This window comes from Melanerpes formicivorus, unplaced genomic scaffold, assembly GCF_026170545.1.
Source record: "Melanerpes formicivorus ecotype bairdi unplaced genomic scaffold, bMelFor1.0.p_v2 SCAF_3, whole genome shotgun sequence".
Lineage (NCBI taxonomy): Eukaryota > Metazoa > Chordata > Aves > Piciformes > Picidae > Melanerpes > Melanerpes formicivorus.
The window spans coordinates 26,283,344-26,309,885 of record NW_027142355.1 but is presented as its reverse complement, the minus strand read 5'-3'; the positions used below and the strand labels follow the sequence as shown (position 1 = coordinate 26,309,885).

Genomic DNA, 26,542 nt, shown 5'->3' with positions numbered 1-26,542 from the left:
AATGCCATGTCCACAAGTTTCTTGGCTGCTTCCAAGGCTGTGGACTCCACCACCTCCCTGGGCAGCCTGTTCCAATGCCTGACCACTCTTGCAGTACAGGAATTTTTCCTAATATCCAACCTAAACCTCTCCTAATGCAACTTGAAGGGCATTTCCTTTTGCCCTAGATGTAAAAGACTAACAGTGTGCAGGGAAATTTGAGGGTCTGTGGACATCCTGGACATTCTGAGACATCTGTGGGTTGTACCTTTCTGGCATTTGCACTGTCCCTGGAGAACGTTCCTGGGCTCAGTGGGCTTCCCACTTCTCTCTCTGTATGTAAATGATGAGGCTGGCCATCAGCCTCTTGCCCAGGTCCTATATCTGAGCAGTGATGTCCTCTGGGGAACTGTGGGTGGCTGCCCCAGGACTGAGCACTGGGTGGGAAATGTGCATTCCAGTCTATCACTTATCTCCACACTGGTCTACTGCCCAGGACTGCTGGGTAGGACATACGTGGATAGTGTCCTGGTTTGGTGGTTCTTTCACTCTCTCCTCCACGGACTCAAGAAGCTCCATGGACTGGTTTCTTTGTAGATCATCTTCTGGGTGTGGTGGGAGCGCAGACAAGCCCTGCAAAGTGACAGAACAGTCTCGCTAATTACCAGAGCAGAAGACGGAAAGCAAGACCCTTTTCCAAGCTCTGACATTGAATCGTGCAGAGATCACAGAATCTCAGGTTCACAGAATGCTGGAAGTTGGAAGGGAGTGCTGGAGACAATCTAGCCCAACCCCAGTGTTAAGCAGAGTCACCCAGAGCAGGTTGCCTCAGATCACATCCAGGTGGGTTTGGAGTCTCTCCAGAGAAGAAGCCTCCTCACCCTCTGGGAAGCTGGACAAAATACTCAGGATGTGGCCTCATTAGGGCAGAGTCAAGGGGGAGGAGAACCTTCCTCAACCTGCTGGCCACACTCTTCTTCATGCACCCCAAGACACCTGGGGCCTTCTTGGCCATGAGGACACATTGCTGCCTTATGGTGAACTTGTCCACCACCACTCCCAAGTCCTTTCTCTGTGGAGCTGCTTTCCAGCAGGTCAAGCCCTTATATGTAGTGGTGCAAGGGATTATTCCTCCCCAGGTGCAGGACCCTACACTTGCCCCTGATGAACTTCATGAGGTTCCTCTCCATCCAACTCTCCAGCTTGTCCAAGTCTCTCTGAATGGCAGCAGTGTCAGCTACTTGAAGATCCTTAACCTTTCCCCAACTTTGCTTTTCACTTTGTTCAAACAGGGGCAAAACCCAGGGAACTGAGGCAGTCTGTCCAATCAGGCTCTGAGAAATGTGACTCCTTTGCATCTGCTAAATCAGCAAAAACAGAAAAGTGACTCGACGTCACTGAACAGGCATCTACATACGCTGCTGAGAGAAGTGTTCGTCCCCCTGGAGTCTATCTCCTTCCTTCTTTCCTCAGATGTTTTCTCCAAGGACCCAGGAGGGTTTCCTAGAGACTGGGACTCAGGTTCAGAATCACCAGAAGATGGACCCTGCAAAGACCAATCAAGTTAAGACTTCATCTAAAATAGTCGGGACATCATCTACAATACACACCAGTGTTTGTTCAATGGCATGGTCAGACACAGCAGGACAAGGCTGGAGAGCCAAGGTGCCAAGGCCTTTCTTGCATCTTAGAACCATAGAGTTGGTTTTGGTTGGAAAAGATCTCTAAGATCATCAAGTCCAAACATCAGCCTAACACTACCATGGCCATTAAACCATATCCTGAAGGACACGAGCCCAGAACTTCTTACTTGGGAAGTGCTGACAGAGATGGTCTTGAGCAGACCGCAAGCTCTCCTGTGGAACAGAGAGATGCTTTGAGCCCCTTTATTCTCTGGTTGAAGTTCTCTGGCCTAGATGAGCAGAGAGATCCTCAATCCACCTCACGGTCCAATTGTCTAACCACTTTTCTTGAGTTTACCTATGAGGATGTTATGGGAGATGCCTTGCTCAAGTCAAAGTAGATGAGTCTTGCTCAAGTCAAAGTAGATGACATCCACTGCTCTCCTTTCATCTGTCCATTTGGCCATGCACAGAGGAAGATAAAATCATCAGGAGCTGGCTCCAAACACCTCCCTAGCTCTTGTGCTCCAGTTCAATATAACATTTCCTACCAGTGACCTGGGAGGGTTTATGGAGAGTGAGTCACTTTTTGGATGTCATATAAAGAGGGTGAGAGTAGTCCCACCACAGCTGCAGGCACTGTTTCCTGGGCTGTCACTTATCAGTGCTATGACAGGCAAATCGACATCCATGACTCCTCCAGCAGCTATGAGAAGTGCCCTAGATACAGAAGATGCACCTGGATTACAGCCTTTAAGTGAGGAGAAATTGCAGGGCAAGTTCAACAGATAACCAACACGAGGATGGCTAGAAACCAGCCCAGTCTCTGCTGATGTTTGGCTTGGAAGACAAGAAGTTGTGGTTGGGTGAAAAGGGAGTGAGGATCAGCAGGAGGCATCACTGGAGCATGGACTAGAAGCTCACAGGCAGACAGTACTCAGATGGACAGATCTACATAGCTACACTTCCTCTGCTCTGCTGTTTGTTTTCACCTTAAGGAGTTCTCCAGACACTGTCACCCGAAACTGAGCCTCCAGTTCCAGGCTCTCTGCTTCTCCTGTCACCTCAGTGCTCACCAGGCCATCGTGAGCAGTAACAAACACCAGTGAATCCTGTGACATCAACAAAAGTGGATTAGTGTGGAGATAACAAACCTGATCTGCCAGGATTATTTCTCCCCGATGCCCCATCCCTTCAGCATGCTCTGTCCCACCCAGTGCTGTTTCTGAACCAGGATGGAGTGAGTAGTCAGCAATTCCCTGCTGGCCAACTCCAAACTTTCCTTCCAAGCTAGACCTGGCTCCCTGGCATCCCTCTTGATTTTGAGGCCACCTCTGAGATTGCTTCTTAAGCTTTCAGCTGTTTTGCTCTCCTTGCACACCCACCACTTCAACAAACCCCCAGCCCTCAAAGGGCACAAGGAGGCTGATGGCTTTAGAGGATGGTTTCCATCTACCTCTGTCCACAACAGTTGACTGATTCCTTTATTTCCTTCCACTGGGGAAAAAGGAAAAAAGAGTGCTTTGAAATCATAGAATGCTTTGGATTGGAAGCGACCTTTAAAGGTCATCTAGTTCAAGCCCACTGTAATCCCATCAGTTTAACCTGAAGATCCAAGATCTCATTACAAGCCCTTACTTTCTTCCAGCTTAACTGTTTCTTATAGTGGCTGCAATCATCATAACCTGCTTGATAAAAGAGGTGAGCCTGAAACCTTCAACGATTCATTTCTATCTGTCTCCCATTTCCCTTGAGGTCTCTCTGCCCTCTGAAGATGTCAATACTCACACTGTGCTCAGTGGCATGCAGAGCTCCCTGCGTCCTCCTAGAGGTCTTGCTAGTCCTGGAATCACGCAGCTGTTGCACCAACCCATCCAGCCCATCCCGCAGGAGCGCATTGGAGAGGTCTTTCAGCAGTGCCAGCTGCAAACAGTGGAGACCATTAAGAAGGTGGCAGACCAGTGCCACACTCCTTTTCCTGACACACAACAGTGCAAGTGTGGCCACCTCAAAACGATGACTGATGCGATGAGTGGAGCTCACAGGGCACCTAGTGAAGAGATGTGCTCCAACAGCCAATGGCTGATTTAAAGAGAGGTGTCTATGGTTTGGATGTCTAGGAGAACATTGATGGTGCTTCCTAAAGAACAAATCTTATGAGTGGTGGCTGAAGAAACTAAGGTTGTTCATCCTAGAGAAAAGGAGGCTGAGGGGAGACCTTTCAGCTCCCTACAACTCCCTGAAAGGAGGTTGGAGCCAGATGAGGGTCAGGCTCTTCCCCCACATAACAAGCAAGAGGACAAGAGAGAACAGTCTGAAGTTGCACCAGGGAAGGTTTAGGCTGGACACTGGGAACAACTTCTTCACAGAAAGGGCTGTCAAGCCCTGAAACAGGGTGCCCAGGGAAGGGATGCAATCACCATTCCTGGAGGACTTTAAAAGATTTGTAGATGTGGTGCTGAGGGCCATGGTTTAGTAGTGACCTGGCTGTGCTGGGTTAATGGTTGGACTGGACTGATGGTTGGACTCAATGATCTTAAAGGTCTTTTCTGACCAAAATGATTCTGTGATTCTATCCTAAATAAAACCCCTAGAACTGACCAGATCAGTTAATCCTTTACCTACTTCTGTCATATCTCCAGAGCTTACAGGAAGGAGCTGAAGATAATGAGCACAACTATGAAGTACCTGCAGCAGACACTAAAAGCTGAGCTTCACCACACTTTCTGATCGTGATGGTTATCTTGAGAGTGGAGGTGTGGCCACCAGTCCAGCACTGTGGTATTGTGGAGTAGTATTACTTGTATTACAAGTAAGGAACTGCCTAGCGTGGACTTTGAGCTGAACAGGACACACAGCATGATCAGAGCACCCAGAGGGCTGTGTGGCTCTCCTCTCGCTGACTGTAGATGACCCCTCACTGGAAGTGTTCACGGCCATGTTGGATGGAGCCTTGAGAAACCTGGTCTAGTGAAAGGTGTCCCTGGCCATGGCAGGGTGGGTTGGAACTAGATGATACTTAGGTCCCTTTCAACCCAAACCATTCTAGGATGATTTGGTTTTGCAGACCCATTTCTAACCCAGGTGGCAGCACCAAGTTCTTAAAGGGTATTTGCCAAGTCTCAATGTCACATGGGCATCAAAGCCACCGCCTACGCCAAAACATAGCAGCAGGAAAGCCATCCAAGAAGCATTTAAATATATAAACATCTTGTTGGAAGAAAGATCAAAGCATTACCTACCTTGATACCATTTGCTTCAAAAAACCTCTCCAGATCCTGCAAGAGAAAAGATGGATCAGAACTTCTCATGTCTCCAGCCCAGCAAGCTGGTCCTGCAGGTGGTTGATAGCTAAGCCTGGGGACACACAGGGTACCCTCTGCCATACCAACACCAGACAGAGAAAGAGGTGTTTTGAATATTAATATATTCTATAATTTTTATTTTATTTACCTTCATTTCCACTCCTTTGCCTGGTGGACCAGGTTCTCCCTTCAAATGAACAAGAACAACTCATTAAGTCATTATTCTTGATGATCAGCAAGAGGAGCTCTGAGGAGAGGCAGGAGTCATGTATCTGGTCCCTACTCTTCTACCAGTACATGCTACAACCCCCAGATAAATCCCCATTGGTTCAGAGAGGGGATTTGAATCCCACCCTGCTCAATGGGCTCCTTCAGTCCTCCACTGCAGTGCTGCAGGCTTGGGGAAGAGTGGGTAGAAACTGTTCAGCGGAGAAGGACCTGGGGGTGTTGGTTGACACATGAACCGATGTACGGCCAAGGAGGCCCACCACATCCTCTTTAGACCAGCAGTAGTGGAACCAGCAGGACCAGAGCAGGGATTTTCCCCTTGTACTCAGCACTGGTGAAGCCACACCTTGAGTGCTGAATTCACTTTTGGAACCCTCGGACCAAGAAGGACATTGAGGTGCTGGAGCATGCCCAGAGAAAGGCAACAAAGCTGGTGAAGAACATATCTGGTGAGGAGCAGCTGAGGTACCTGGGGTTGTTGAGCTTTGAGAAAAGGAGGCTGAGGGGAGACATTCTTGCTTTCTACCGCTCCCTGAAAGGAGGTTGGAGCCAGCTGGGGTTTGCTTCTCCTCCCAAGGAACAGTAACAAAACAAGAGGAAATGGCCTCAAGTTGCACTGCAGGACATTAGAAGAAACTTCTTCTCTGAGAGGGTTTTCAAATACTGTAATGCCCTGGAGGTGGTTAAAAGCCCCAGAGATGTGAAGCTAGGGGATGTAGTTTAGCACCAGACTTGGTAGAGTTAGAGAATGGTTGGACCTGATGACCTTAAGAGTCTTTTCCAACTGAAGTGATTGCGTGATTTGACACAGTTCCTGGCTGCATTTCTTAGGACCAGCCAGGACCACAGCTGAGCATGAGCATCATCAATGTGACATTTGGGTGAGAGCTTTGCACCTCTGCTCCGTTTCTTGGCCATGCACACCATGTCAAAAAGCAGAGTTTTGAGGCCCCTTCAGTGCCACAATGCTTCAGCTCTGTTGTAGCTGTTCAGAGGTGCAAGGAGGAGGATGGTCAAAGTGCCATCATGGCTGTCACTCCCTACTGGAGGTGGTCATGGCATTGGTGGCCATCCTTACTGCTACACACAGTTTGGGTTAAATATCTCCAGTGGGCTGAACTCCCAACAGTAAACTGCATAGATGAGCTGTCCATCTGTGTTCTGTCATAGAAGAAATGGTCTCAAGTTGTGCCTAAACCTCAAGGAGAAGTTTAGGTTAGACATTAGAAACTATTTCTTCCCAAAAACGATTGTCAAGCCTTGGACCAGCCTGCCCAGGGCAGTGGTGGAGTCCCCATCCCTGCAGGGATGTCAAAACCATTTAGAGTGGTGCTGGGGGACATGGTTTAATGGTGACCTGGCAGTGCTGGGTTACCTGTTGAACTCAATGATCTCAAAGGCCTTTTCCAACCAAAACAATTCTATGATTGTATGATCTCTCTTTGCCTGGTGCTTTGACTCCTTGCAGGTGAGTGATCCTGGCTCAGAGCCTCAGATGAAACCACAGAAGAGCTGCAATGGCTTGAGAGGTTCAGTGCTGGAGTGAAGAACATCTCTTGAGGTGGGGGCTGACTCGCCTCTCTGATGAGCTTCATTTCACTGAAATCCGGTTTTCCTGTTGACAGATTCCGGTGGAATGAAGGGCACCAGAAAGGCCCTGATGGGGTTGCATCTCCATGCCAAGCTCTGCTGGGATGAAGAAGGTGCAGTGTGGGGTGCAGTGGCTGAACTGGCTATGTGTAGGGCACATCTTCCTACCTGAATGTTTGAATCTGCTTAATCAAGTTGGAGGACTGCAGCATCACTGTGACCACAAGTTTGTGAGCCCAACTTCTCAGGGGGTCACAACAGATCCAAGATGGATGCTCTGTCCCTCTGGCCAGCAGAACACAATGGCACTGTCACAAAGATGTCTTCATGCATTCAGGACGTACCTTTGGGCCCGGAGGACCTCTTTCACCTTTCAAGCCATCCATCCCATGATGTCCCTGTAATGCATCAGGCACGGGTTAGTCCTTTGTTCCCCCTAAAATTCCCAGTGCAGAAGGTGGTTTCATCACATATTGTGGTGCCCTTGTGCACTATCCCATACTAGCTCCAGACTAACAACACCTGGACAAGCTGGAAGGCTGGGCAGAGAGGAATCTCATGAAGTTCACCATGGGCAAATGTAGGGTCCTGTACCTGGGAGGCAATAACCCCCTGCAGCAGTACAGGTTGGGGGTTGACCTGCTGGAAAGCAGCTCTGCAGAGGAGGAACTTGGAGTGCTGATGGGCAAGTTTACCATGAGACAGCTGCATGCCCCCATGGCCAAGAAGTTAAATGATGTCCTGAGGGCATGAAGAAGAGTGTGGCCAGCAGGTCAAAGGAGGTTCTCCTTCCCCAGTTCTGCTCTCCCCAGTTCAAGACAGACAGGGAACTACTGGAGAGAGTCCTGCAGAGGCTGCAAAGGTGCTGCGGGCCCTGAAGCATCTCTGCAAGGAGGGAATGTTGAGACACCTGGGGCTGCTTAGCCTGGAGAAAAGCAGCCTGAGAGGGGATCTACTCAATGCACAGCAAGAGCTAAAGGGTGGGGGGCAAGGGCATGGGGCCAGACTCCTTTCAGTGGTGCCCAGCACCAAGGCAAGTCTTCCCTCTCTCAACTTCTCTTTAGTGATTGCCTTACGTCCTTTCCAGGTTGTCCTGTATTGCCTTTTATCCCTTGCTCTCCAGGCCGTCCTGGGAGTCCATGTGGACCCTGCAAGAAAGGATTTGGAAAAGCAATCAGAAACAGAACACATATAGCAGTTAAAAAAAACACTAAGCTAAGCAAACCCAACAAATGCTACCCTCTACTATGATTTTTTACCCAGGAAAGAAATATTTGGACATGGATGTTTTTAAGCCGGGATTCTTGTTGAGATGGAGAAGGAAGTCCTCTCCTCTTGCACTTCCCAGGAGTCCCTGGGCAGCAGCAGAGCAGCATTTCTTGATGTCCCACCACTCACCTGAGCAGAAAATTGTAATATTAATAGTAATAATTACCCTGATTCCTCTCTCTCCTGGTACTCCAGGGACACCATCTTCTCCCTAAATGAGAGGAGCAGGAGCTTTTAAAAGCTTACTTCCATCAGGCTGAACCTTAGAATCATAGAATTGTTTTGGTTGGAAGAGACCTTTAAGACCATCAAGCTCTATGTTGATCCAGTACCACCAAGATCCAACCACCTCCATTGATGATAGTAATTTTACTGCATTTATACCTGGAAGAACCAGTGTGAGGAAAGAGAATCAGGTCCACCTACCTTTCCAGTGCTTCTAAAGCAAGTGAGATCTCCTCTTTGGAACTGCATAAAGCTTGGAAAATGAGGATGGAGGCAATCTTCTGTTCATCTGTGATGTTTTAAATTAGGGGTGGTGTTTTAGAACAGTCCCATTAATGAAGTAAACTGGGCAGAAGGATTAAGGTGACAGTAGAATATTCTCATTTAGGTGAAAAATGAGGTTGGTTCTACCAAACCTCACTATTACTTGGGACAATCTGTTTTCTGAATCTACAGCAGAGTGTGAAGAACACTCTCCAGAAAACACCCAAAAACCACCAACAAAACTATCCACAGTTTAGACCTTTTCTGGTCTTGCTTTTACAGCCTTTATCTTTGGAAGATGAAACCAAAGCTAGAATAAGAGACAGAAAAGCCCAGGGCAAGGTGAAGAGTGCTCTTCACAGTCTCCTCTAACCCAAGGACAAGTCAAGAGGAAATAAAATGAACAGGGGTCAGCTTCAAAACAAATCCAAGCTGTTTTTCCAGCTGCTGCTTGACTAACATGTGCAATGCCTTGTCCAGGAAGGTTGAGGGTGTTAAGGGTTTACTTGAAGTGACTAAATTCACGGCAACAAAATCTACCAAGAGCTGTCAAACCTATAAGATGTCATTTCTCACACAGGATATCCTACTTTGGCATTGTTCTGAGGCCCTCCAGGGAAGCTGGTCACCATTGAAAGTGAGCTGCATAGACCTTCATTCTAGTCAGCATAGCCTGCACTGCTGTACCCAGAGCTCCATCTGTGAGTAAGTCTGCCAGGCTTAGTAATTATGTGACTCTGGAAGGTTTGGGCTCCCCATTGACTACCTTGGTCCCAGAGGTGCCTTTCTTCCCTGGTTCTCCCTATGACACAATGTAGAAGTCCCAGGTTATGTTCCCACCTCTGACAATTCTTTTACTCTGATTACCCAGAATCATAGAAGTGTTTTGGTTCAAAAAGACCTTTATGACCATAAAGTCCAGCCATTAAGCCAGCAGTGCAAAGTCCATCACTTAACCATGTCCCTCAGCAACAGATCTACTGCTAAAGCAGGCTCACCCACAGCAAGTTGCTCAGGATCATGTCCAGGCAGACAGAGCCTTCAGAACAGGAGACTCCACAACCTCTCTGGGCAGCCTCCTCCAGGGCTCCAGCAACCCCACAGCAAGGTGGAACCTCCGTTGTTCCAGTTTGTGCCCACTGCCCATTGTCCTGTCACTGGGCACCACTGAAAAGAGACTGGCCTCATCCTCTTGATCTTCACCTTTTAAATATTGATCAGCATTGAAAAGATCCCCTCTACTCCAGGCTAAACAACCACAGGTCTCTCAATCTTTCCTTGTCAGAGAGATGCTCCAGTTTCTTAATTGTCTTAGTAGCTTCCCTGTTGGACTTCCTCCAGTAATTCCTTGTCTCTCTTGAAATGGGGAGCCCAAACCTGGATGCAGCACTCCAGATGTTTCTAGGTGCTACTGCAAGGCCATAACCTGGGGTTGTTTCCTTGGTGGGAAATGGCATCCCAGGGGGTTCAGCATGACCATCTACCTGGACTGTTGGCTTCTACTTACATCTTTACCTCTTAGTCCGGTCTCGCCTGGTTTCCCAGGTGTTCCTGGTTCACCTTTCTCTCCCTTCAGACCTATGTCCCCCTGAAGAAAATAAGACTGTTGTTACCTTCCTCTTCTGTATTTCACAGCTCTCACATTTCAGATGCTGCAGGACAGATTCAGGCAGCATGCCAGGCCCCATAGTCACACAATTCCTTCCACATTTCTAGCTGAAGGTTGGGCTCAGAGCATCTGCTCTGAACTAGGAGGGACTGTGGTCAACATTTGCTCAACAGACTAGGCTGAAGAGCATCCATCTTTAACACAGTCCATCCAGACCCTATGAGAAGCCTTGGCCAATGCTGCAGGACACTCTTCTGAGGTTCTCAACCACCAGGAAGTTTTTCAGCTCAGTTGAGGTGGCCTGTTAGTGGAGACCCAGAAGATGGGTCCAGTCTTGAGAGAGCAGTGTGGGCACACTGGGTCAGTTCCCCTCCTGTGTTTTAACTTTTATTCCTATGTAAAATCAGCTGAGCTCTCATGGATGAGTACCTGCAAGTCTGCTCTGCTTAATATTTGTACAATGGATACTTTCCTCATTGCCCAACCACACCACCATGCCTTCTTCCACCCCAAAATACCTCTTGCTGCCTTCTCCAGTTTGCAACTGCATTAACACATTTTGTTAACACAGCCTATCCTAGATGCATCTCATCTATCGCTTCCAACATCCAATTTCTCTGTGGCCATGAAGTAGTTCCACCCTAAATATTCCATTCACCAAGCTGTGTATTGTGCTATAACATTTCCCAAACTCTCAGGTTCCTTCAGCCAAGCCTGAGGAACATCACTGTCTGAGAGATGCACAGGCAGATTCACTGAACAAACACCACATTTAGGATGTTTTCCAGACCTCTCTTGACCAGTTTTGAACCTTTGCTAGGAGAAATCCTACAAGTTGGGATTTGCAGGATCTAAGGTCTCATTTCTTGCATCTTTTCATTGATTTTCTACCCAGGGATCTGCATGCCCCATGGACACTCCATCAAAGCAGGATTTGGTTGCATCTTCCAGCTTTTGAAAGGTCTCCCTATGTTTTGACACCAGCTTGATGGCAAAGATGCTTGGGGTGACACAGAGACTGGGTGACAGTCATGAGACAATGCTTCACCTGTTGCAGTCTCTCCATGGACTCACCTTCTGACCTGGTTTTCCAGACAAGCCTACATTTCCCTGCAGAAATAGAGGCAATTAATCATCTGACAATAATTAAACAGGTAGAATAATTACAGGTGAGGGTCTTCCATGGGATCTAATGTGTGCAAACATCACACTCAGTGCTGCAAATCTGCTCTTTGATTGCAGCCATAGGTGGTGTCCTAAGAGGCGAGGAGGTGCTGGAGTACACATTGTCTAGAAACACCCACCTTCCCCAGTCTGATACTGTTAATACTTTGATAGAGAGGAGTGGGGACCTCAAAGATAGGAGGTTTTGCAAGTTTTTGTTAGCTTAAAATAAAAGGGACTATTAACATCTTCATAAGAGAGTACAACAGGTCGTTAATCCAAACTTTACTTGACATCAGTGAACTCATGTGAGAGCCACCACCTTAGCTCGCACCTTCTTAGACTCAAAAGTCAGGATAGATAAAGGCCAAGTTCACCTTCAGGACACAGAACTATTGGAAATGGAGCTTCCATGGCTTTGCTGTTCACAGAATTCTCTCTTGAACATTGACCACCTGAGCTTCATTCCAGACTCTCATTGCATTTTGGCGAACCTCTGTATTCTATAGTCAGGTGCAAACTACCCCAGTACACAAGACCACTATGGGATCACCAACTGTAGGGTAACAGCCCATCTGCTTGTCACCAACCCAAAATTAATTTGCTGGTGACAGGTTTCATGGCTGTACATTCTAGATTCACCTGCATGGAGGTGATGAAGAGATTTAGCCTCTGAACTCCCAGTTTGGCCTTTTTAGGCTTCCCCTTTCCACACCCAGCATGTTGTCCCACTCACCCTGTCACCATGATCTCCCTTCAGTCCAGGCTGACCAGGAATGCCAAAACCTGGATTCCCCTGCAAAAATCAATCATGTTGCATGTCTGAGTGTAATGCTTGAGGAGCTTTTCCTCTCTACACCTCTATGACAGAGAGCATGCTAGGGCTAAACCCTGTGCTGATACTACCTCTCAGTTTGTTTACATGGTCCCTTCTCGACTCCTAATCATGCTCCTTGCAACCTCTGAGGAGTGCTATTGTGGAGATTCAACTTTCAGTAGTGTTATTTGGAGAACCAAGCATGTGCCTTGGTTTTCCCCTGCTGATCTTGCAGATCTTGGCTGCAATTACATCATCATGCACAAGCTGTGGTGGCACAATCCTGCTCCACTCATTATCATAGAATAGGTTGGGTTGGAAAAGAACTTTAAAGGTCACCTAGTCCATCACAAGTGCAGGAAGCACTTCACCTAGAGCAGGTTGCTCAGAGCCCCAAACAACCTTACCAGGAATGGTAAAGATACTACCTTTCTGGGCAACTGTCTCGCCATTCTTAGCATAAAATAATTTCTTCTCTCTCTCCAGTCTAAATCTGCCTTTTAGTTCAAAACCTTCACCCCCTCGCTCTGTCACAACAGGCCCCGATCAAAAGTCTGTCCCCAGCTTTCTTATTGGCCCCTTTATGTGCTGAAATACTACCAGAAGGTCTCCTTAGAGCCTTCTCTTCTCCAAGCTGAATCATAGAATCACCAAGATTGGAAGAGACTTCAAAGATCATCAAGTCCAGCCTGTCACCACAGACCTCATGACTAAACCATGGCACCAAGTGCCACGTCCAATCCCCTCTTGAACAACCCCAACTCTCTCAGCCTGGCCTCACAGCAGAGGGCTTCCAGCCCTCCCATCACTGTTGTGGCCTCTTTTGGCCCTGCTTCAACAGGTTCATGTCTCTCCTGTGCTGAACTTTCATCTCAAGGAACTTTTGCCATACGTCAAGTCGCCCCATGGCTTTCAGCACATGGGTGGTCCTTGACAGCACGACTTGGGAAAGAATTCCATCTGCCTCAGAGCTTCTTTTGTGGACACACAAACAGAATAAACCCTTCTTCCCATAAAGGGCATGCTGAGAAAAGCAAGTTCATTACCTTCTCTCCTTTTTCTCCTTGTATTCCTTTGTCTCCTCTTGGTCCCAGGGCACCAGTTGGCCCAGTATCTCCCTGTGTATAAAAATATTCCCAGAGTTAATAACATAATGCAGGAATCCAAGCCATGCTCATGTGGCTTCCTGGAGCTGCATTTTGCATTTCTAATACACTTCAAAAGCCATTCCTTTACCAAAGCCACTCAGCCAGCCATCTTTGGGCTTGTGCTGAAGCTTTCTCTGTGATACCTGGGCATCTGCACACAAAACTCATCATAGTGGTTAGACCTGCTCCAGCCATGCTACTGGTATACTGGAGAGCACTATGAGTACATCTAGAGTCATATAAGGAGGATAAAATGGAGACCTTTTCTTCTCTGCATCTGGGCTGGGTCAGTCCCAGGCACAAACATGGACTGGGTGCGCAGAGGGTTGAGAAAAGCCCTGAAGAAAGAGACTGAGGTGTACTGACTGGTGAGAAGCTCAACAGGAGCCAGCAGTTCCCTCATGCAGCCCAGAAGGCAACTGTATCCTGGGCTGTATCAGGAGGAGTGTGGCCAGCAGGTCAAGAGAGGTAATTCTGCCCCTTTATTCTGCTCTTGTGAGACCCTATCTCCAACACTGTGTCCAGTGGTGTGCCCATAAAGAGGACACAGAAATGTTGGAGTGAGCCCAGAGGAGGTCCACAAAGATGATCCAGGGGCTGGAGCACCTCTGCTATGAGGATAGGCTGAGGGAGCTGGGCTTGTTCAGCCTGGAAAAGAGAAAACTCAGGGGGAACCTCATAGATGCATTCAAATACTTGAAGCTTTCCTACAGGAAGGATGGAGAGGGACTTTTCATAAGGGTGACCAACAATAGGACAAGGGGGAATGGTTTGAAGCTGAGGGAGAGTAGGTTTAGACTGGCTCTTATGAAGTTCTTTCAGTACGAGGATGGTGAGACTCTGGGACAGGTTGCCCAGGGAGGTTGTGGATGCCTCTGAGGTCCCATTCTAGGATTCTATGATCTGCAGGTTAGCAATGAGGTATCAAGAATAGACTAGACATTTAAGATATTCCAGCTCATATTGCACCATGAGGCCACTGCAAAGGTCCTAGGACACTCATAAACTGCAACCAGCCTAAAAGAAGAGAGATGTTTTTGCTAACCAACATTGAGCAGCCTGGACAAAAAAAATCCAATAAAGGCTGGTAGGTCCATCATCCAAGCTCAGTGAAAAGGACAGAACCTCTTGTCTCTAATGGGTGAGCATAAAGCTCTGTTGGGTATCTTCATGGATGTCAAAAAGCCAAGAGGAGTCAGTCCTGTAGTAAATCCTTCTTACATGAATAATGGAGGTCTTTTATTTCTCTACAGATTGCAATGAGCTATGAAGAACAGAAACAACGAAGATACCACAGGCCATATTCCACCACAAGACCACTTCAGAAGCAGGTGTGCAATGTGGACAACAAAGAGAATAACTCTCTCTCAGACCTTTCCCTAGTACAAGAAACTCAATTTCTTCCAGTCACAGGGAGGACAAACACTGGGTCAGGGGCACAGGGAGGTGGGAAAACCTCCATCCACAGAGATGCTGATCACATAAGATCCTGAGCAACCTGAACCAGCTCTGATGTTGGCTCTGTTTTGAGCAGGAGATGGAACTAGAGATCTCTAGAAGTCCCTTCCAGCATCAGCCATGATTTGATTTTATGTCTGTACCTCTCCTAGTTGGAAAATATCTTCTGTGAGTGGGCTGGATCTGTGCTTCAGTGATTTCTACCTCTAAAACTGGCACATGGAAACCCCAAATTTCCCCATGGACTGGGGTGAGACAGGGAATGGCAAGAACAAAATGTTAATAAAAGTAAAAGAAATATCAGCAGGGCAAAACTACTGCTACTTTGCCAACCTCTCCTCTCCAGTCAGTCACAAGGGACATATGATTCAGCTGGTAAAACATGGCCCAGTCCTTACTTTTTCGGGTGTAGGTCTCATCTAAATTTCAACCAGTGCTCATTAGTGGACTTACCCTGACACCTTTCTTTCCTGGAGGTCCCAAAACCTGAGGATTAAAAGAAATCACAGAAACGTTCTCTTAGTTGGGGGAAAAAATTATCTCCCTGTTCTCTTCCAAAGAAAGAGAACTTCAGCTTTGCCATAAACCAGAAACCCCATCACCTAAACTGGGTCGTCAAACACCAGGAAGGTCTACAGGCCAAATCCCCAAACCAGTGAAGGTTGTGAAGGGGTTTCACCAACTTCAGCAGGTTTTAGCTCCAGGGATGGGATTAAACAATCGTTCACATGCAAGGCGTAACTGGCAGAGAACTGCTCAAGCCTTTGCTAACACACATCAAGGACCAGCCTTTGGACAGTCATGAGTCTGTACTGACCTTGCAGAGCAGCCCTGAGCTCGGTTTAGAGACTGCAGAGCTGTCTTCCCATCTTGTATCTCCAACATAATTCTATCAGCATTACTATCTAAGATGTCCTGCTTGTCCAAGCACCTTCCAGGACATGTTAACCGGTCCTGGTGGTGGGTCTCAGTCCTTAGTGCAACCACCAACTACTCCCACAGCCCTTTCAGCAATGCTGTGAGGCATTCAGAGATAAGCACCACCAAGGTTTTTCCTTAAAGCTGCCCTAGAATTTAGAGGGACATGAAGAGGAGGCTGTAGTAACCCTGTTTCCACATGGGAATAAGGCAAATAAGATCCATTAGTAATGCTGCTTCAGCAGAAACCAGTACAACCCCACTGTGAATGGGGATCTTGAGTGGTGGAGCACAAGGCTTCAGTGGTGGGAAGGCTTTATGCTTATGTTTCCTGCACAACAGTGAAGCTCCTCTGGGGATTCAGTGAACAGCTGTGGTGCATGGCTGGAATGACAAAAAGTGGAGCAAGCAAGCAGAAGACATAGTTGTCTGGAGGGTCAAGGAAATAGTCCATTAGTTCTTCCTGCAGTTCAGTGGGGCATGTCTCTCTTGGTCCTTTGTCTTCTGGCACTGTTGGTGGTGAGGCTGCATGACTCTAGCACAACAACAATGTAATCCTCTCATACTTACCCCCATAGCTGGAGCACCTGGAAATCCTGGGTCCCCCTGCAAGGCAAGAGGGCATGAAATGAACAAACAGTCTGGAACAATGAAAACATTCTGCTCAATACTCTCCCTCATCTGCTCCCTAAAACCCCCTCAAAACTCATCTCAGAACAACAGCAAAACTGAGAGGAGATGGTGAGCCTCAAGGGCATCCCTGCTGGCTTCATCTCTACATAAGCCCCTCATAAACACCACTCAGCTGTGCTTGTCGAATATATGCACATGGGACAAGCTGGGCAAAGTCAGAACATCTTCAGGTGAGCTAGTGAGACATGTTCTCATGCTGTTTGACTTACTTGGTCTCCCTTCTGCCCTGGAGGTCCTGGGAGTCCCTGTAAGACATCAAAAGGTGATTTCCATGAGACCAAACCCAGAGATTCAGAACTTTGGATTGCTGCTTCTCACAAGCTCCCACCCAAAGAACAGTCTTCAGCCCGATTTTTCACTGACTACAAGACATCCCTGACAGACAGCTATAAGGGCTCTTGGGTGAGATGAAAATCCTCATGCCTATCTCTAGGACTCCTGGCTTCCATCTACCCAGACACCAAGTGCAGAGAACAGAAGAACCCCATCTTGCTCTAACCTCCTGTCAGGGAGTTTTAGAGAGCAGGAAGGTCTTCTTTCAGCTTCCTACCCCAGTTCCTTCTACTGCTCCTCACAGGAGCTGTGGTCTAGACCTTAACCACCTCTGTTGCCCTTCTTCATGTCACATCAGACATCCATGAGACAAATGTCCTGATCTAGGTCAGCTTCTGCACAGTTTAGGAAGCAAATGGTCTTGACCTGGTTTTGGATGACTCCCACTCCCCAGTGGGTCCTTGTCTCCACAAAGGGAGTGCAAGCACAATGCTGGAGGTATCTACAGCTGCTTAATGAAGCCTGCACTGTCTCTTAATGCTTATACCCTGCGGTAAAAAGCTTGCCGAGAAGATGTTCTCTTATCTCTCTGCAACTCATAGGACTTGCTCTCTAGACCTTTCATCACCTTCATTGCCCTTCTTTGCATAAGCTTCAGCATCTCAGTGTCTGACATGGCTCCACTTGCACTGTCTACGGCGCTATTACTTTGCCTTGGCTATTCTCAGTTGTCCTTGGGCTGATGGATTCAGAAAGCATCTGATACAACTAATGACCTTTTCTCCTCTTGGTCCAGGCAGTCCAGGAATACCATCTAGCCCTGCAGGGCCTGGCAAGCCAGGTTTCCCCTGGAAAGGAAGACACATCATCAAATATTTGTCTTCTAAACAATTTGTTACCAATCCCACTAAAGCAAAAGGTTGGGTTTAAGCCTGTAGAGACAGCAGCAGTGAAATGTACACCTAGATCTGTCCACCTGAACACACCTTTGCAATGAGGATTTATGGGGTCAAATCTCCTTTTTCATAGAATCATAGGATGGTTTAAAATGGCAGATACCTTTAAGATCATCTAGGTTCAACCACTGCCATGGGCAAGGATGCCCTGTCCAGCCTAATCTTGAATAGTTCCAGGGTTGGGGCATACAAAACTTCTTTGAGCAACCTATTTGAGTGTCTCACCATCCTCACAGTGAAGTACTTCTTCCTAATATCTAAGCTAAATATCCTCTCTTTCAGTTTGAAACGATTACCCCTCATCCTATCACTACACTCCCCAACCAAGAGCCTCTCCATCTTTTTTGTAGGCCCTCTTGTACTACTGAAAGGCCACAGGAAGGTCTCCCTGCAGCCATCTTTTCTCCAGGCTGAACAATGCAAACTCTCTCAGTCTGTCCTCACAGTAGAGGTTCTGCCATCCCCTGATCGTCATTGTGAGCAGTGTGATGGATGTACTTCTCGCAGCTTTGCTCCATGCCACGAGGAAGAGCACATCCTTGCTTTTGGCAACACCAGTGACCATTATCCAGGATCTTTGTAGGGTTTCTAATATTTCCCTGTTGGCAATTCCTTGGTGACAGGTCAACAGGATGAAGATGACAAAGTGAGAAAAAATTGATGGGCTCTGCTTAATCTGCCAGCCCTCATCAGCAGAATGAGGCATCTCAGCACGGTAGCTGATGGGAACTGGCAGTAGACATTGTCCTTTTATAGCCACCCCATGTGGCAGAGGGCATCCAGAGGCCTATGGCCCCTTTCCACCATGGCCAACATCTATTCCTCAGCAACTGGCCATTGATGGACCACTCACCGGCTCTCCCATGCCTCCTCTGTCACCCTTGAGGCCACTCCTCCCACGAGGGCCCTGCATGAAGCAGAGGACAGTCTTAATGCAAGGCACAGCAGCCCTTTATGGGTCTTGATGGACATCTGGGTAGGTATGGAAACCAGAGCCTATTAGGCAGCTTAGGAATAATAAAGAAAAGTCTTCTCATCACATGTAAAAGTGAAAACCAAACTCAGGTACTTACCCTGATACCTGAATCTCCTGGCTCACCCTGAAACATAAAGGTCAAGGACAATTACCATGGGATGGTATCTCAGAGAGGGTGTCTTCTCTAGACTTAGTCCCAGCAAAACATTCCTGCAGGCTGACAAGCCCAGAGACCAAAACTCCCACCCATGAGGGAAGACAGAGCTTTTATAGAGGTGTCTGCCGTCTTGCATGCTCCAGACTCCTTAACCCGCAACATCTGGTGTCAGCCTCCACTATTAGGATACAGGAAGGGAGCTTAGGTCTCTTGGTGTCTGCTGAAACTTCTTGACCCATCCCCAGTGCAAAGAGACATTTGGTGACAACCACCAGTGCAAGTTTGTTTGTGAACAACATAAGCAGTCCTGTGAATTTCACTCCAGATGCCAAACACCCTCCTAGGCACTTGGAGCAGGAAAAGTCTTACTGACCACTGAATCTGGTCTCAAGTCAGAGAGGGCTGCTTATGACCTTTTTGAGTTCCATCACCAGTTCCCACTGTGTTGAATAGCAGGGCCCTAACAATGGAAAGATGATGACTCGATGGGAGAATCCCATGATAGAGAGAAGAAATGTGTGCTCCCAGGGCCCTTGAACGAACAGCATCCAAAGATTGTGGACTGTGCCAGGTCTTCTCTTTCTGTGGCACAACATCACAGAACCATGCCCCAAATAATCATGCTTACCTTGATGGAGATTCCTGGTGGTCCCTGTGGTCCTGGTAAACCTGGTGGTCCTGCTATTCCAGGAGGTCCTGGCTGCCCTTTCTCTCCCTGGAAGAATAAAAGCCAGGGAAGAGAGTGATGTGGGCTCTCTCCCAGCTCCCTTTACTTCTGTGCTAGCCCTTGAGAGGCTGAAGGGTCCACCACACCTGGGGTATGATACTCACAGGAGTGCCAGGCTGACCGTTTCGGCCAGGAATCACCTCCACTCCTCCCAGGACATAGCCTGGTTCACCCTGCACACAAAGAGAGGAGGATACACAGGATGCACCTGTGTTGGGAGGTCCAGGTGCAGACTGTTTCATGACTTAGGGGCAATTTCATGATCAGCTTTAAAACCAACCAGCTCCTTTGTGCACTACAAACCCAAACCACCTGCTTGCAGTGACTCTTTGCAGAGGTACCAGAAACCTCATGGCCATGATGTGAGTTTTGCTTATTGGCATAGGAGAATGCTAATCCACGGGAAAAAGAGTAGGTTGGCTTTCAGCAGGACACATTCCCTGATCTGTAAGCATACAGATAGCTCAGATGGATGCAGGGATGGTAGAGAAATGTGCACTGGGGGTTGGGGACAGGACAACTGCTCCTGGGATCTGCCTATGCCAACAATTGGTCTTGAATCCTTAACTTTTTGTCTCCTAAATGCATGCTAACAGGCTTAGTTCATCGTGGAAACTCAGAAAGGAAGAATGATCCAACTAAGTGCTACCTCCTACTGCAAATAACCAACTGAAATGTGCCAAAGGATCAAACACTTTTCTCCACAAAGACATCAGATTCCTCTTAGCAAAGCTGAAGGACACTTCCCCAAGTTCAAGACCAGCAATGCAGAGCTAGTCACAGACAGCTCAGAGGTTCACCAGAGGTCACTGTGCAAATGCTTAGAAACTAAAGATCAGAGCAACACAACAGCTTTCACCCAGTGAAACCCAGGAATGAAACTCACTCTGTCTCCTTTTGGCCCAACTGGTCCTGGATAGCCAGGAGGTCCCTGAAATGAAAAAAGTAAAATCAATCCCGCAGCATTAAACAGCAAACCACCCACAAGACCATCATTGTGGCACCATCACTGTGAGGGTAGTGAGGCACTATAACAGACTCTTCAGAGTTGTTGATGTCCCATCCTTGGAAATGTTCAAGGCCAGGCTGGATGGGGCTTTGAGCAATCTGGTCCAATAGGAAGTGGGCAGGGGCCCATGGCAGGGGATTGGAACTAGAAGATCTTTAAGATCCATTCCAACCCAAACCATCCCGTGAGTCTATGCTCAGGTTACAGAACTGTCTAAGGACATTTAATTCCCTTTTAAGCTGCTTATTTAATCCATCAGGAGAAGGCAAACAGTCAGATGGGGCATTCAGTGGCTGCAGTGGTTCTTCTTGGACTCCTGTGATCCATGCAAACCATGGCTCACAAACATCACAAACCATATTATAGGTCCTACCTCGTCACAGACAATAGCAGTTTGATCCAAATAACCAAACATAGATGTCTTGGGATATCTGAGACATCCCCAAGTACCCAAGGCACGTGGCTGGCAGGATTTATGGAAGACATATGTCCTTCCAGAGCATGAGCTAGAGGAAAAGTGGGATAACAGTACATGGCAAATGACATGAGAATCACAGAATCACCAAGGTTGTAAGAGACCTCAAAGATCATCAAGTCCAACCTGTCACCACAGACCTCATGACTAAAGAACAAGAGAAGACTCAAAGCAACTGAACTGAGCCTGAAAGATTGAGTTAAGTTCAAGATGGTGCCACTTAAATGTTGCTTCTACGCAAGAACTGGTTCTTTACAGCCCATATAAGCCAGTGGAGATCAGTGGGTTCAGTTCAACTGGTGTCTTAGAATAGAAGTTCATAGAATCAATAAGGTTGGAAAAGACCTCAGAGATCATCAAGTCCAACCTGTCACCCAACACCTCATGATAACTAAACCATCTTGTGCCATTTCTGATTCTCTCTGCTATCTGCTTGCCTTCACAGTGTCCACCCAGACCTCTATTTTCCAGCCCTAAATATTTACCCTAGAAATCCTCAAGCATCTCAGATAACCTGGGCACCTTGGTACTAGTCACTTCTCTTTAAAGTTCTCAGAGACAAGGGTGTTTTAGCTGGTCAAACAGTTATCTATTAACAGAAGCATGGCAAAAGCAGGAGAGGGACATTCATGACTGTGGATCTAGTGTGCAAAGTTGTGCCATCATCATGACATCATCAGCATGGAACAATTAGTAGAAACAAGGGCACAGGAGGCTTGGTTGATCTGGATGGATGGAGCTTTTTAATACAGTCTTTGAGGAAAAGGTGTTGCTGATGATTATGCAGAAGGACTCATATATATGAGTGAAAGCAGACTTGTAGTCCTTAGACATCTTCTGCACAGCTCTGTAATTGGTTAAAAACATGTCCATATTGTATTGTCTGCCTGGTTTCTGAGCAGAAGGGAACATATTTGGAGCTATTTGGTGACAGCACAGCCCTCTCATAGAAGCAAAATGGGTCACTTGGACCTTCTGTCCTGCTCAAGGCAGCTAAAAGCAAAGCTTGAGGGTCTCAGTGTATTGGTGACCTTTGATGTCTTCAAAACACTTACAATATCACCTTGGATGCCAGGGAGACCCTTCAAAACAGAAGGAGGAGAGAAAGGTTTGAGAGACTTGCTCACTTTTATGTGACACTTTGACAAAGTTTATAAAAGCAAAACCATACCATGAGTCCAGGGGCACCAGGAGGACCTGCCCGTCCTGGTCTGCCTGGCAGCCCAGGAACGCCATCCTTCCCAGGCAGGCCCTAAACATGGGAAGGAACAGCACACAGCTTATGGCAGGCCTGAAAACTCAAAGAGCTTCATAGAATCATAACATTGTTGTGGCTGGAAAAGACCTTTCAGTCATCAAGTCCAACTGTTAACCCAGCACTGGCAGGTCATCACTAGACCGTGTCCCTCACCACCACATCTACATCTACACAGTTCTGCAATCCCTCCAGAGATGAGGACTCCACCACTGTGCTGGACAGCCTGCTCCAGGCACTGACAACCTTTCTGGGGGAGAATTTTTTTTCCATGTCCAACCTTAATCTCCCCTGGGGCAACTTGGGGGTGTTTCCTCTTCTTTTCCAGAGCCAAGGATTTTCTCTTGTAATCTAGGAGAAGAGACTGACCCCCACCTGGCTCCAACCTCCTTTCAGGCAGTTGTAGAGAATGAGGAGGTCACCTGTCAGCCTCTTTTTTCTCCAGTTCCCTCAGCTGCTTCTCCCAAGACTTTACTCCATATCCTTCACCAGCTTTTTGCCCTTCTTAGGACCTGCTCCAGCACCTCAATGTTCTTCTTGGACTGAGGAGCCCAAACCTGAAGCCATTATTTGAGGTGTGGTTTCACCAGAGCCAAGTACTTGAGAACCATCTCCCTGGCCCTGCTGATCACACTCTTGCTGATCCAAGCCAGGATGCTGTTGGCCACCTTGGCCATCAGGGCGCACACACTGGCTCATCTTCAGCTGCTGTCAACCAGCATCCTAAGGTATTTTCTAGTGGGCAGTTTCCAGTTGCTCTTCCCCAGGCCTGGAGCATTCCTGGGCTTGTTGTGACCCAGGTGCAGGACCCAGCAGTTGGTGTTGTTGAACCTCATCCCACTGGCCATGGCCCATCAATAAGGTTTCGTTTAGAACTAGCTTTCTGTACCACTTGACAGAATCCCCAGTGGTCAGCACACTCAGATATCCTCTTTCCTGTTTTCAAAGCCAGCATGGAGCAGGATATATCAAAACACCAACCCAAAAGATGTGAAGATGATTCTTTGCTACATCTCTTCCTTGGTTCTAATCATTTATTTGCATATCAGTTATCCAAATGGATGGTTCATCTGGTGGACTCACCCGCTCTCCTTTCTCTCCCTTTGTAGTGAAGCTGTATGGGTCATAACCTCCATGAGCTGGTGGGCCCCTGAAGGCCTTGGAAGGAGAAGAAAAATAGAACAAATGATCAGGAAATTATTTATCCACTAGAGGGCGGTAAATAAACCCAAACCAGAGTGACCCTGAAACACGGAGTAGCACACTCCTTGGCTTATGCCATAAAAGGAAGAAGCGAAGTTGACCACCCAGGAGACCTGTTCATATCCTTAGACCTTGGAGGTTCCTTGGAGGTCATGCATTATTTTGTCTCTGTCCTGCACTGACATTGGGAGAACAGGATGAAGAACATAGAGTTGTGTGAGGACAGAACGCAGTCAGAGAATGTATTGCTGCATCTAGAAGCCTTGGCCTATATCAAATCCACAGTTCAGGATCTTCTTTTTGGTTCAGAGAGCTTCTAAATGATCTTGGTTCCATATCTACAAGACTTCACAGTAATGTCAACTCAATTGTCCTTGTCCATGGGAGAAATTGTGAAAAGGAGTTTGGTAGAGATACAGGCTCTCATTCAGCTGCTTACAGGCAGTATTCTTACCTCATTTTAAACTGTCACAACATAAACATCACCACCTGATGGTGTAGACATTTACCTGTGAAGTGAATCATGACCTGACTTTATTGACCACAATGACTGGTTGTCCATCAACTGTTATGGAGACCTCCATTTCATCCAGTAAAGCTAACACTTCAGTATTCAGTCTTGCTGGCTGCAGTCACATCACTAAAGTCATTAGACCAGCACATGGAAGTTGGGCTATCCTACTGTCTTTCCTGTCTTCTAGCTTTATGTTTGGTAAAAGGAATGGATAGACTTGCTTCCTGACATTTTATTTCTGAAGTAAGGAGCAGCAGCAGCTAATTGGTCTGTTCACCACTTCACATGGAGTTTCAAGCTATCCGAGATGCCAGAGCATCCCTGGAGACATTCAGGATCAGACTTGATATGGCCCTGGGCAACCTGATCTAGTTGGATGTGTCACTGCTCACTGCAGGGGGGTTGGACAAGATGACCTTTGCGGCTCTCTTCCAACATGATGCAATCTGTGAATCTGGGAAAGCTGCATGGGGCTGGCAGATATGAAGCAGAACCTACGGAAGATCTGCATTTCATTGGTTTGCTGAGAAAGAGAAGAGGATGCTGCTGCATTTCCCATGTTGAAATGGCAGATTCTAGGATGACCTCTCCAGACACGGCCATGGCTTCCAAAGTTAAAAGTCTTGACATTGATATAACTCCACTGAACACCACAAAAGTATGAGACATGACCTGATCAGAGCAGTGGCCAATGTATCTTTGAAACATAAATAACCTCCTGAAAAGACATGAATGAACTAATTCTCACCTTTAAACACCAAGGTCCACAAGTCCCCTTTCCTTTTCTGATATGTTGTTCAGCTGATGAAGGATCAGGGACATATGGCTTGTTCTCTGTGTCATCAAATGGCACTTGCTGGTTGGCTTCATGTCTGGCAACCTACAGCATGGAATTTGGCTTTGATTAGTGATCCTCCAACTATTGGTGGAGATGGTCTGCAGATGAGCTCACATCCATACCAATAACCCACCCATCAACTGAACTTAGAAGGTGGCAATATATTTGTAAGACATTGGAGTCCTCTGCTCCTGCAAGGGCCCTATGCAACAAAACTCCCAATGCTGTATTCTGGCTTCCCTGATTCACAGAACCCCAGCGTGATAGGGGTTGGAAGGGGCCTCTAGAAATCATCTAGTCCAACCTTGCTTCTAAAGCAGGGTCATCCACAGCAGGTTGTGCAGGATCACAATGCCCAGGTGGGTTAGAAAGCTCTCCAGAGAGGGATACTCTAAAGTCTCTCTGGGCAGCCTACACCAGTGCTCCAGCACCCTCACAGTAAAGAAGTTTCACCTCATGTTCAGGTGGAATGTTCTGTGTTCCAATTTGTGTCCCTTTGTCATATCACTGAGCACCACTGAAAAGACTATGACCTCATCCCCTTTAGCTTTCGTTGAGCATTGAGAAGATCCCCTTCCAGTCTTCTCCAGGCTACATGGCCTTTCTTCCTCAAGAGATGCTCCAGTCCTCTCAAAATCTCCACTCTCAGAGAGCCTCCACCAAACTCTCTCCAGTAATTCCCTGTCTCTCCTGAACTGGGAAGCCCAGAACTTGACCCAGGTCTCCATCTATGACCTCACTAGTGAAGAGCAGAGAGGGAGAAGAACGTCCTTCAACCTGCAGCCATGATCTTCACAATGCAACCCAGGAGACCTGGGGCCTTCTTGGCCATGAGGGCACATTGCTGCCTCATGGTGAACTTGACTACCAGCACTCCCCCGTCCTTCTCTGAGGAGCTGCTTTCCAGTAGGTCACCTCCTCCCCTCTACTGGTGCAAGGAGTCATTCCTCCACAGGAACAGGACCCAACACTTGCCCTTGTTGAGCTTCATGAGGTTCCTCTTCTGCAACTCTGCAACCTGTTCAGGTCTCACTGAATGGCAGCATCACCTGATGGAGTGTCAGCCACTCCTCCCAGTTTGTTATCATCAGAAAACCTGCTGAGGGTCAACTCTGTCCTTTCATCCAGGTCACTGATATTGACAAAAACTGGACCCAGTACTGACTCCTGGAGAATACCATGAGCTACAGGCCTTCGACTTGACTCTGCATCCCTGATTGCAGCTCTCTGAGCTTTGTCCTTTAGCCAGTTCTCATCCAACTCAATGTCCACTCACCTAACCCACATTTCTTAAGCTTCCTTGTGAGGAGACAATGACAGAAGCCTTGCTGAACTCAAGTCTGCTCCCTTGACCTTGAAGATTTTCTTCCTTATCTCTAAGATTAGACAGTAAGTGAGGTTAGGATTGGACGCAGTGTCCTAAAGGTGTTCTGACTTTGCTTTGAAACATAGCTCAAGGAAAAAAAATATCTTTGTGCAGGAGCCATACCAAGTGAGGCTGGCTTGTATTAGAAAGTCTGTGAAGGAGCTCACCTCCCTAGATGGTAGCTCAGCCTGTGAAGGCTGAAGGTCAGAACAAATGACTTCAATCAGCTCTTGGAGGATCTGAGGGAAGTCATCGAATGTGCTGACATAGAAAACGTTCTGGAGGTTCTGCTGCAGCAAGATGCTGTTGAGCTCAGCGGGGTCAGCTCCTGAGACAACCACAGCAATGACACGGATCCCTGAAACACATCACTCACTCAACAGAAGCAAACATGTTTGAGATCAGAGTTTCCAAGCCCCTCAACACAATCTTCCTGTTCATCACCTCTGCTGGGACCAGTAGCCACATGAGAAGTCACCTGAAGCAGAGTGAATGAGTTATAGC

The 26,542-nt window shown here is 47.4% G+C and overlaps 1 protein-coding gene across 1 annotated transcript in view; it reads right to left on the bottom strand.

Annotated features, from left to right (window-relative positions):
• Positions 1-26,542, bottom strand: part of LOC137457271 (collagen alpha-1(VII) chain-like) — a 133,392-nt gene that overhangs the window by 78,541 nt on the left and 28,309 nt on the right. Inside the window, exons 20-46 of the mRNA XM_068169106.1 lie at positions 26,206-26,396; positions 24,583-24,714; positions 23,201-23,275; positions 22,034-22,114; positions 21,918-21,944; positions 20,265-20,309; positions 19,483-19,551; positions 19,280-19,366; positions 18,592-18,618; positions 18,372-18,425; positions 17,339-17,410; positions 16,499-16,534; positions 16,167-16,202; positions 15,132-15,164; positions 13,119-13,190; positions 11,992-12,051; positions 11,166-11,201; positions 9,990-10,070; positions 8,160-8,204; positions 7,801-7,872; positions 7,069-7,122; positions 5,055-5,093; positions 4,844-4,879; positions 3,390-3,524; positions 2,594-2,713; positions 1,397-1,525; positions 496-612 (exon numbers count right to left, since the gene is read on the bottom strand). Of these exons, the coding sequence (XP_068025207.1) occupies positions 496-612; positions 1,397-1,525; positions 2,594-2,713; positions 3,390-3,524; positions 4,844-4,879; positions 5,055-5,093; positions 7,069-7,122; positions 7,801-7,872; positions 8,160-8,204; positions 9,990-10,070; positions 11,166-11,201; positions 11,992-12,051; positions 13,119-13,190; positions 15,132-15,164; positions 16,167-16,202; positions 16,499-16,534; positions 17,339-17,410; positions 18,372-18,425; positions 18,592-18,618; positions 19,280-19,366; positions 19,483-19,551; positions 20,265-20,309; positions 21,918-21,944; positions 22,034-22,114; positions 23,201-23,275; positions 24,583-24,714; positions 26,206-26,396 (1,961 nt within the window). The remainder of the gene's footprint in view (positions 1-495; positions 613-1,396; positions 1,526-2,593; positions 2,714-3,389; positions 3,525-4,843; positions 4,880-5,054; positions 5,094-7,068; positions 7,123-7,800; positions 7,873-8,159; positions 8,205-9,989; positions 10,071-11,165; positions 11,202-11,991; positions 12,052-13,118; positions 13,191-15,131; positions 15,165-16,166; positions 16,203-16,498; positions 16,535-17,338; positions 17,411-18,371; positions 18,426-18,591; positions 18,619-19,279; positions 19,367-19,482; positions 19,552-20,264; positions 20,310-21,917; positions 21,945-22,033; positions 22,115-23,200; positions 23,276-24,582; positions 24,715-26,205; positions 26,397-26,542) is intronic.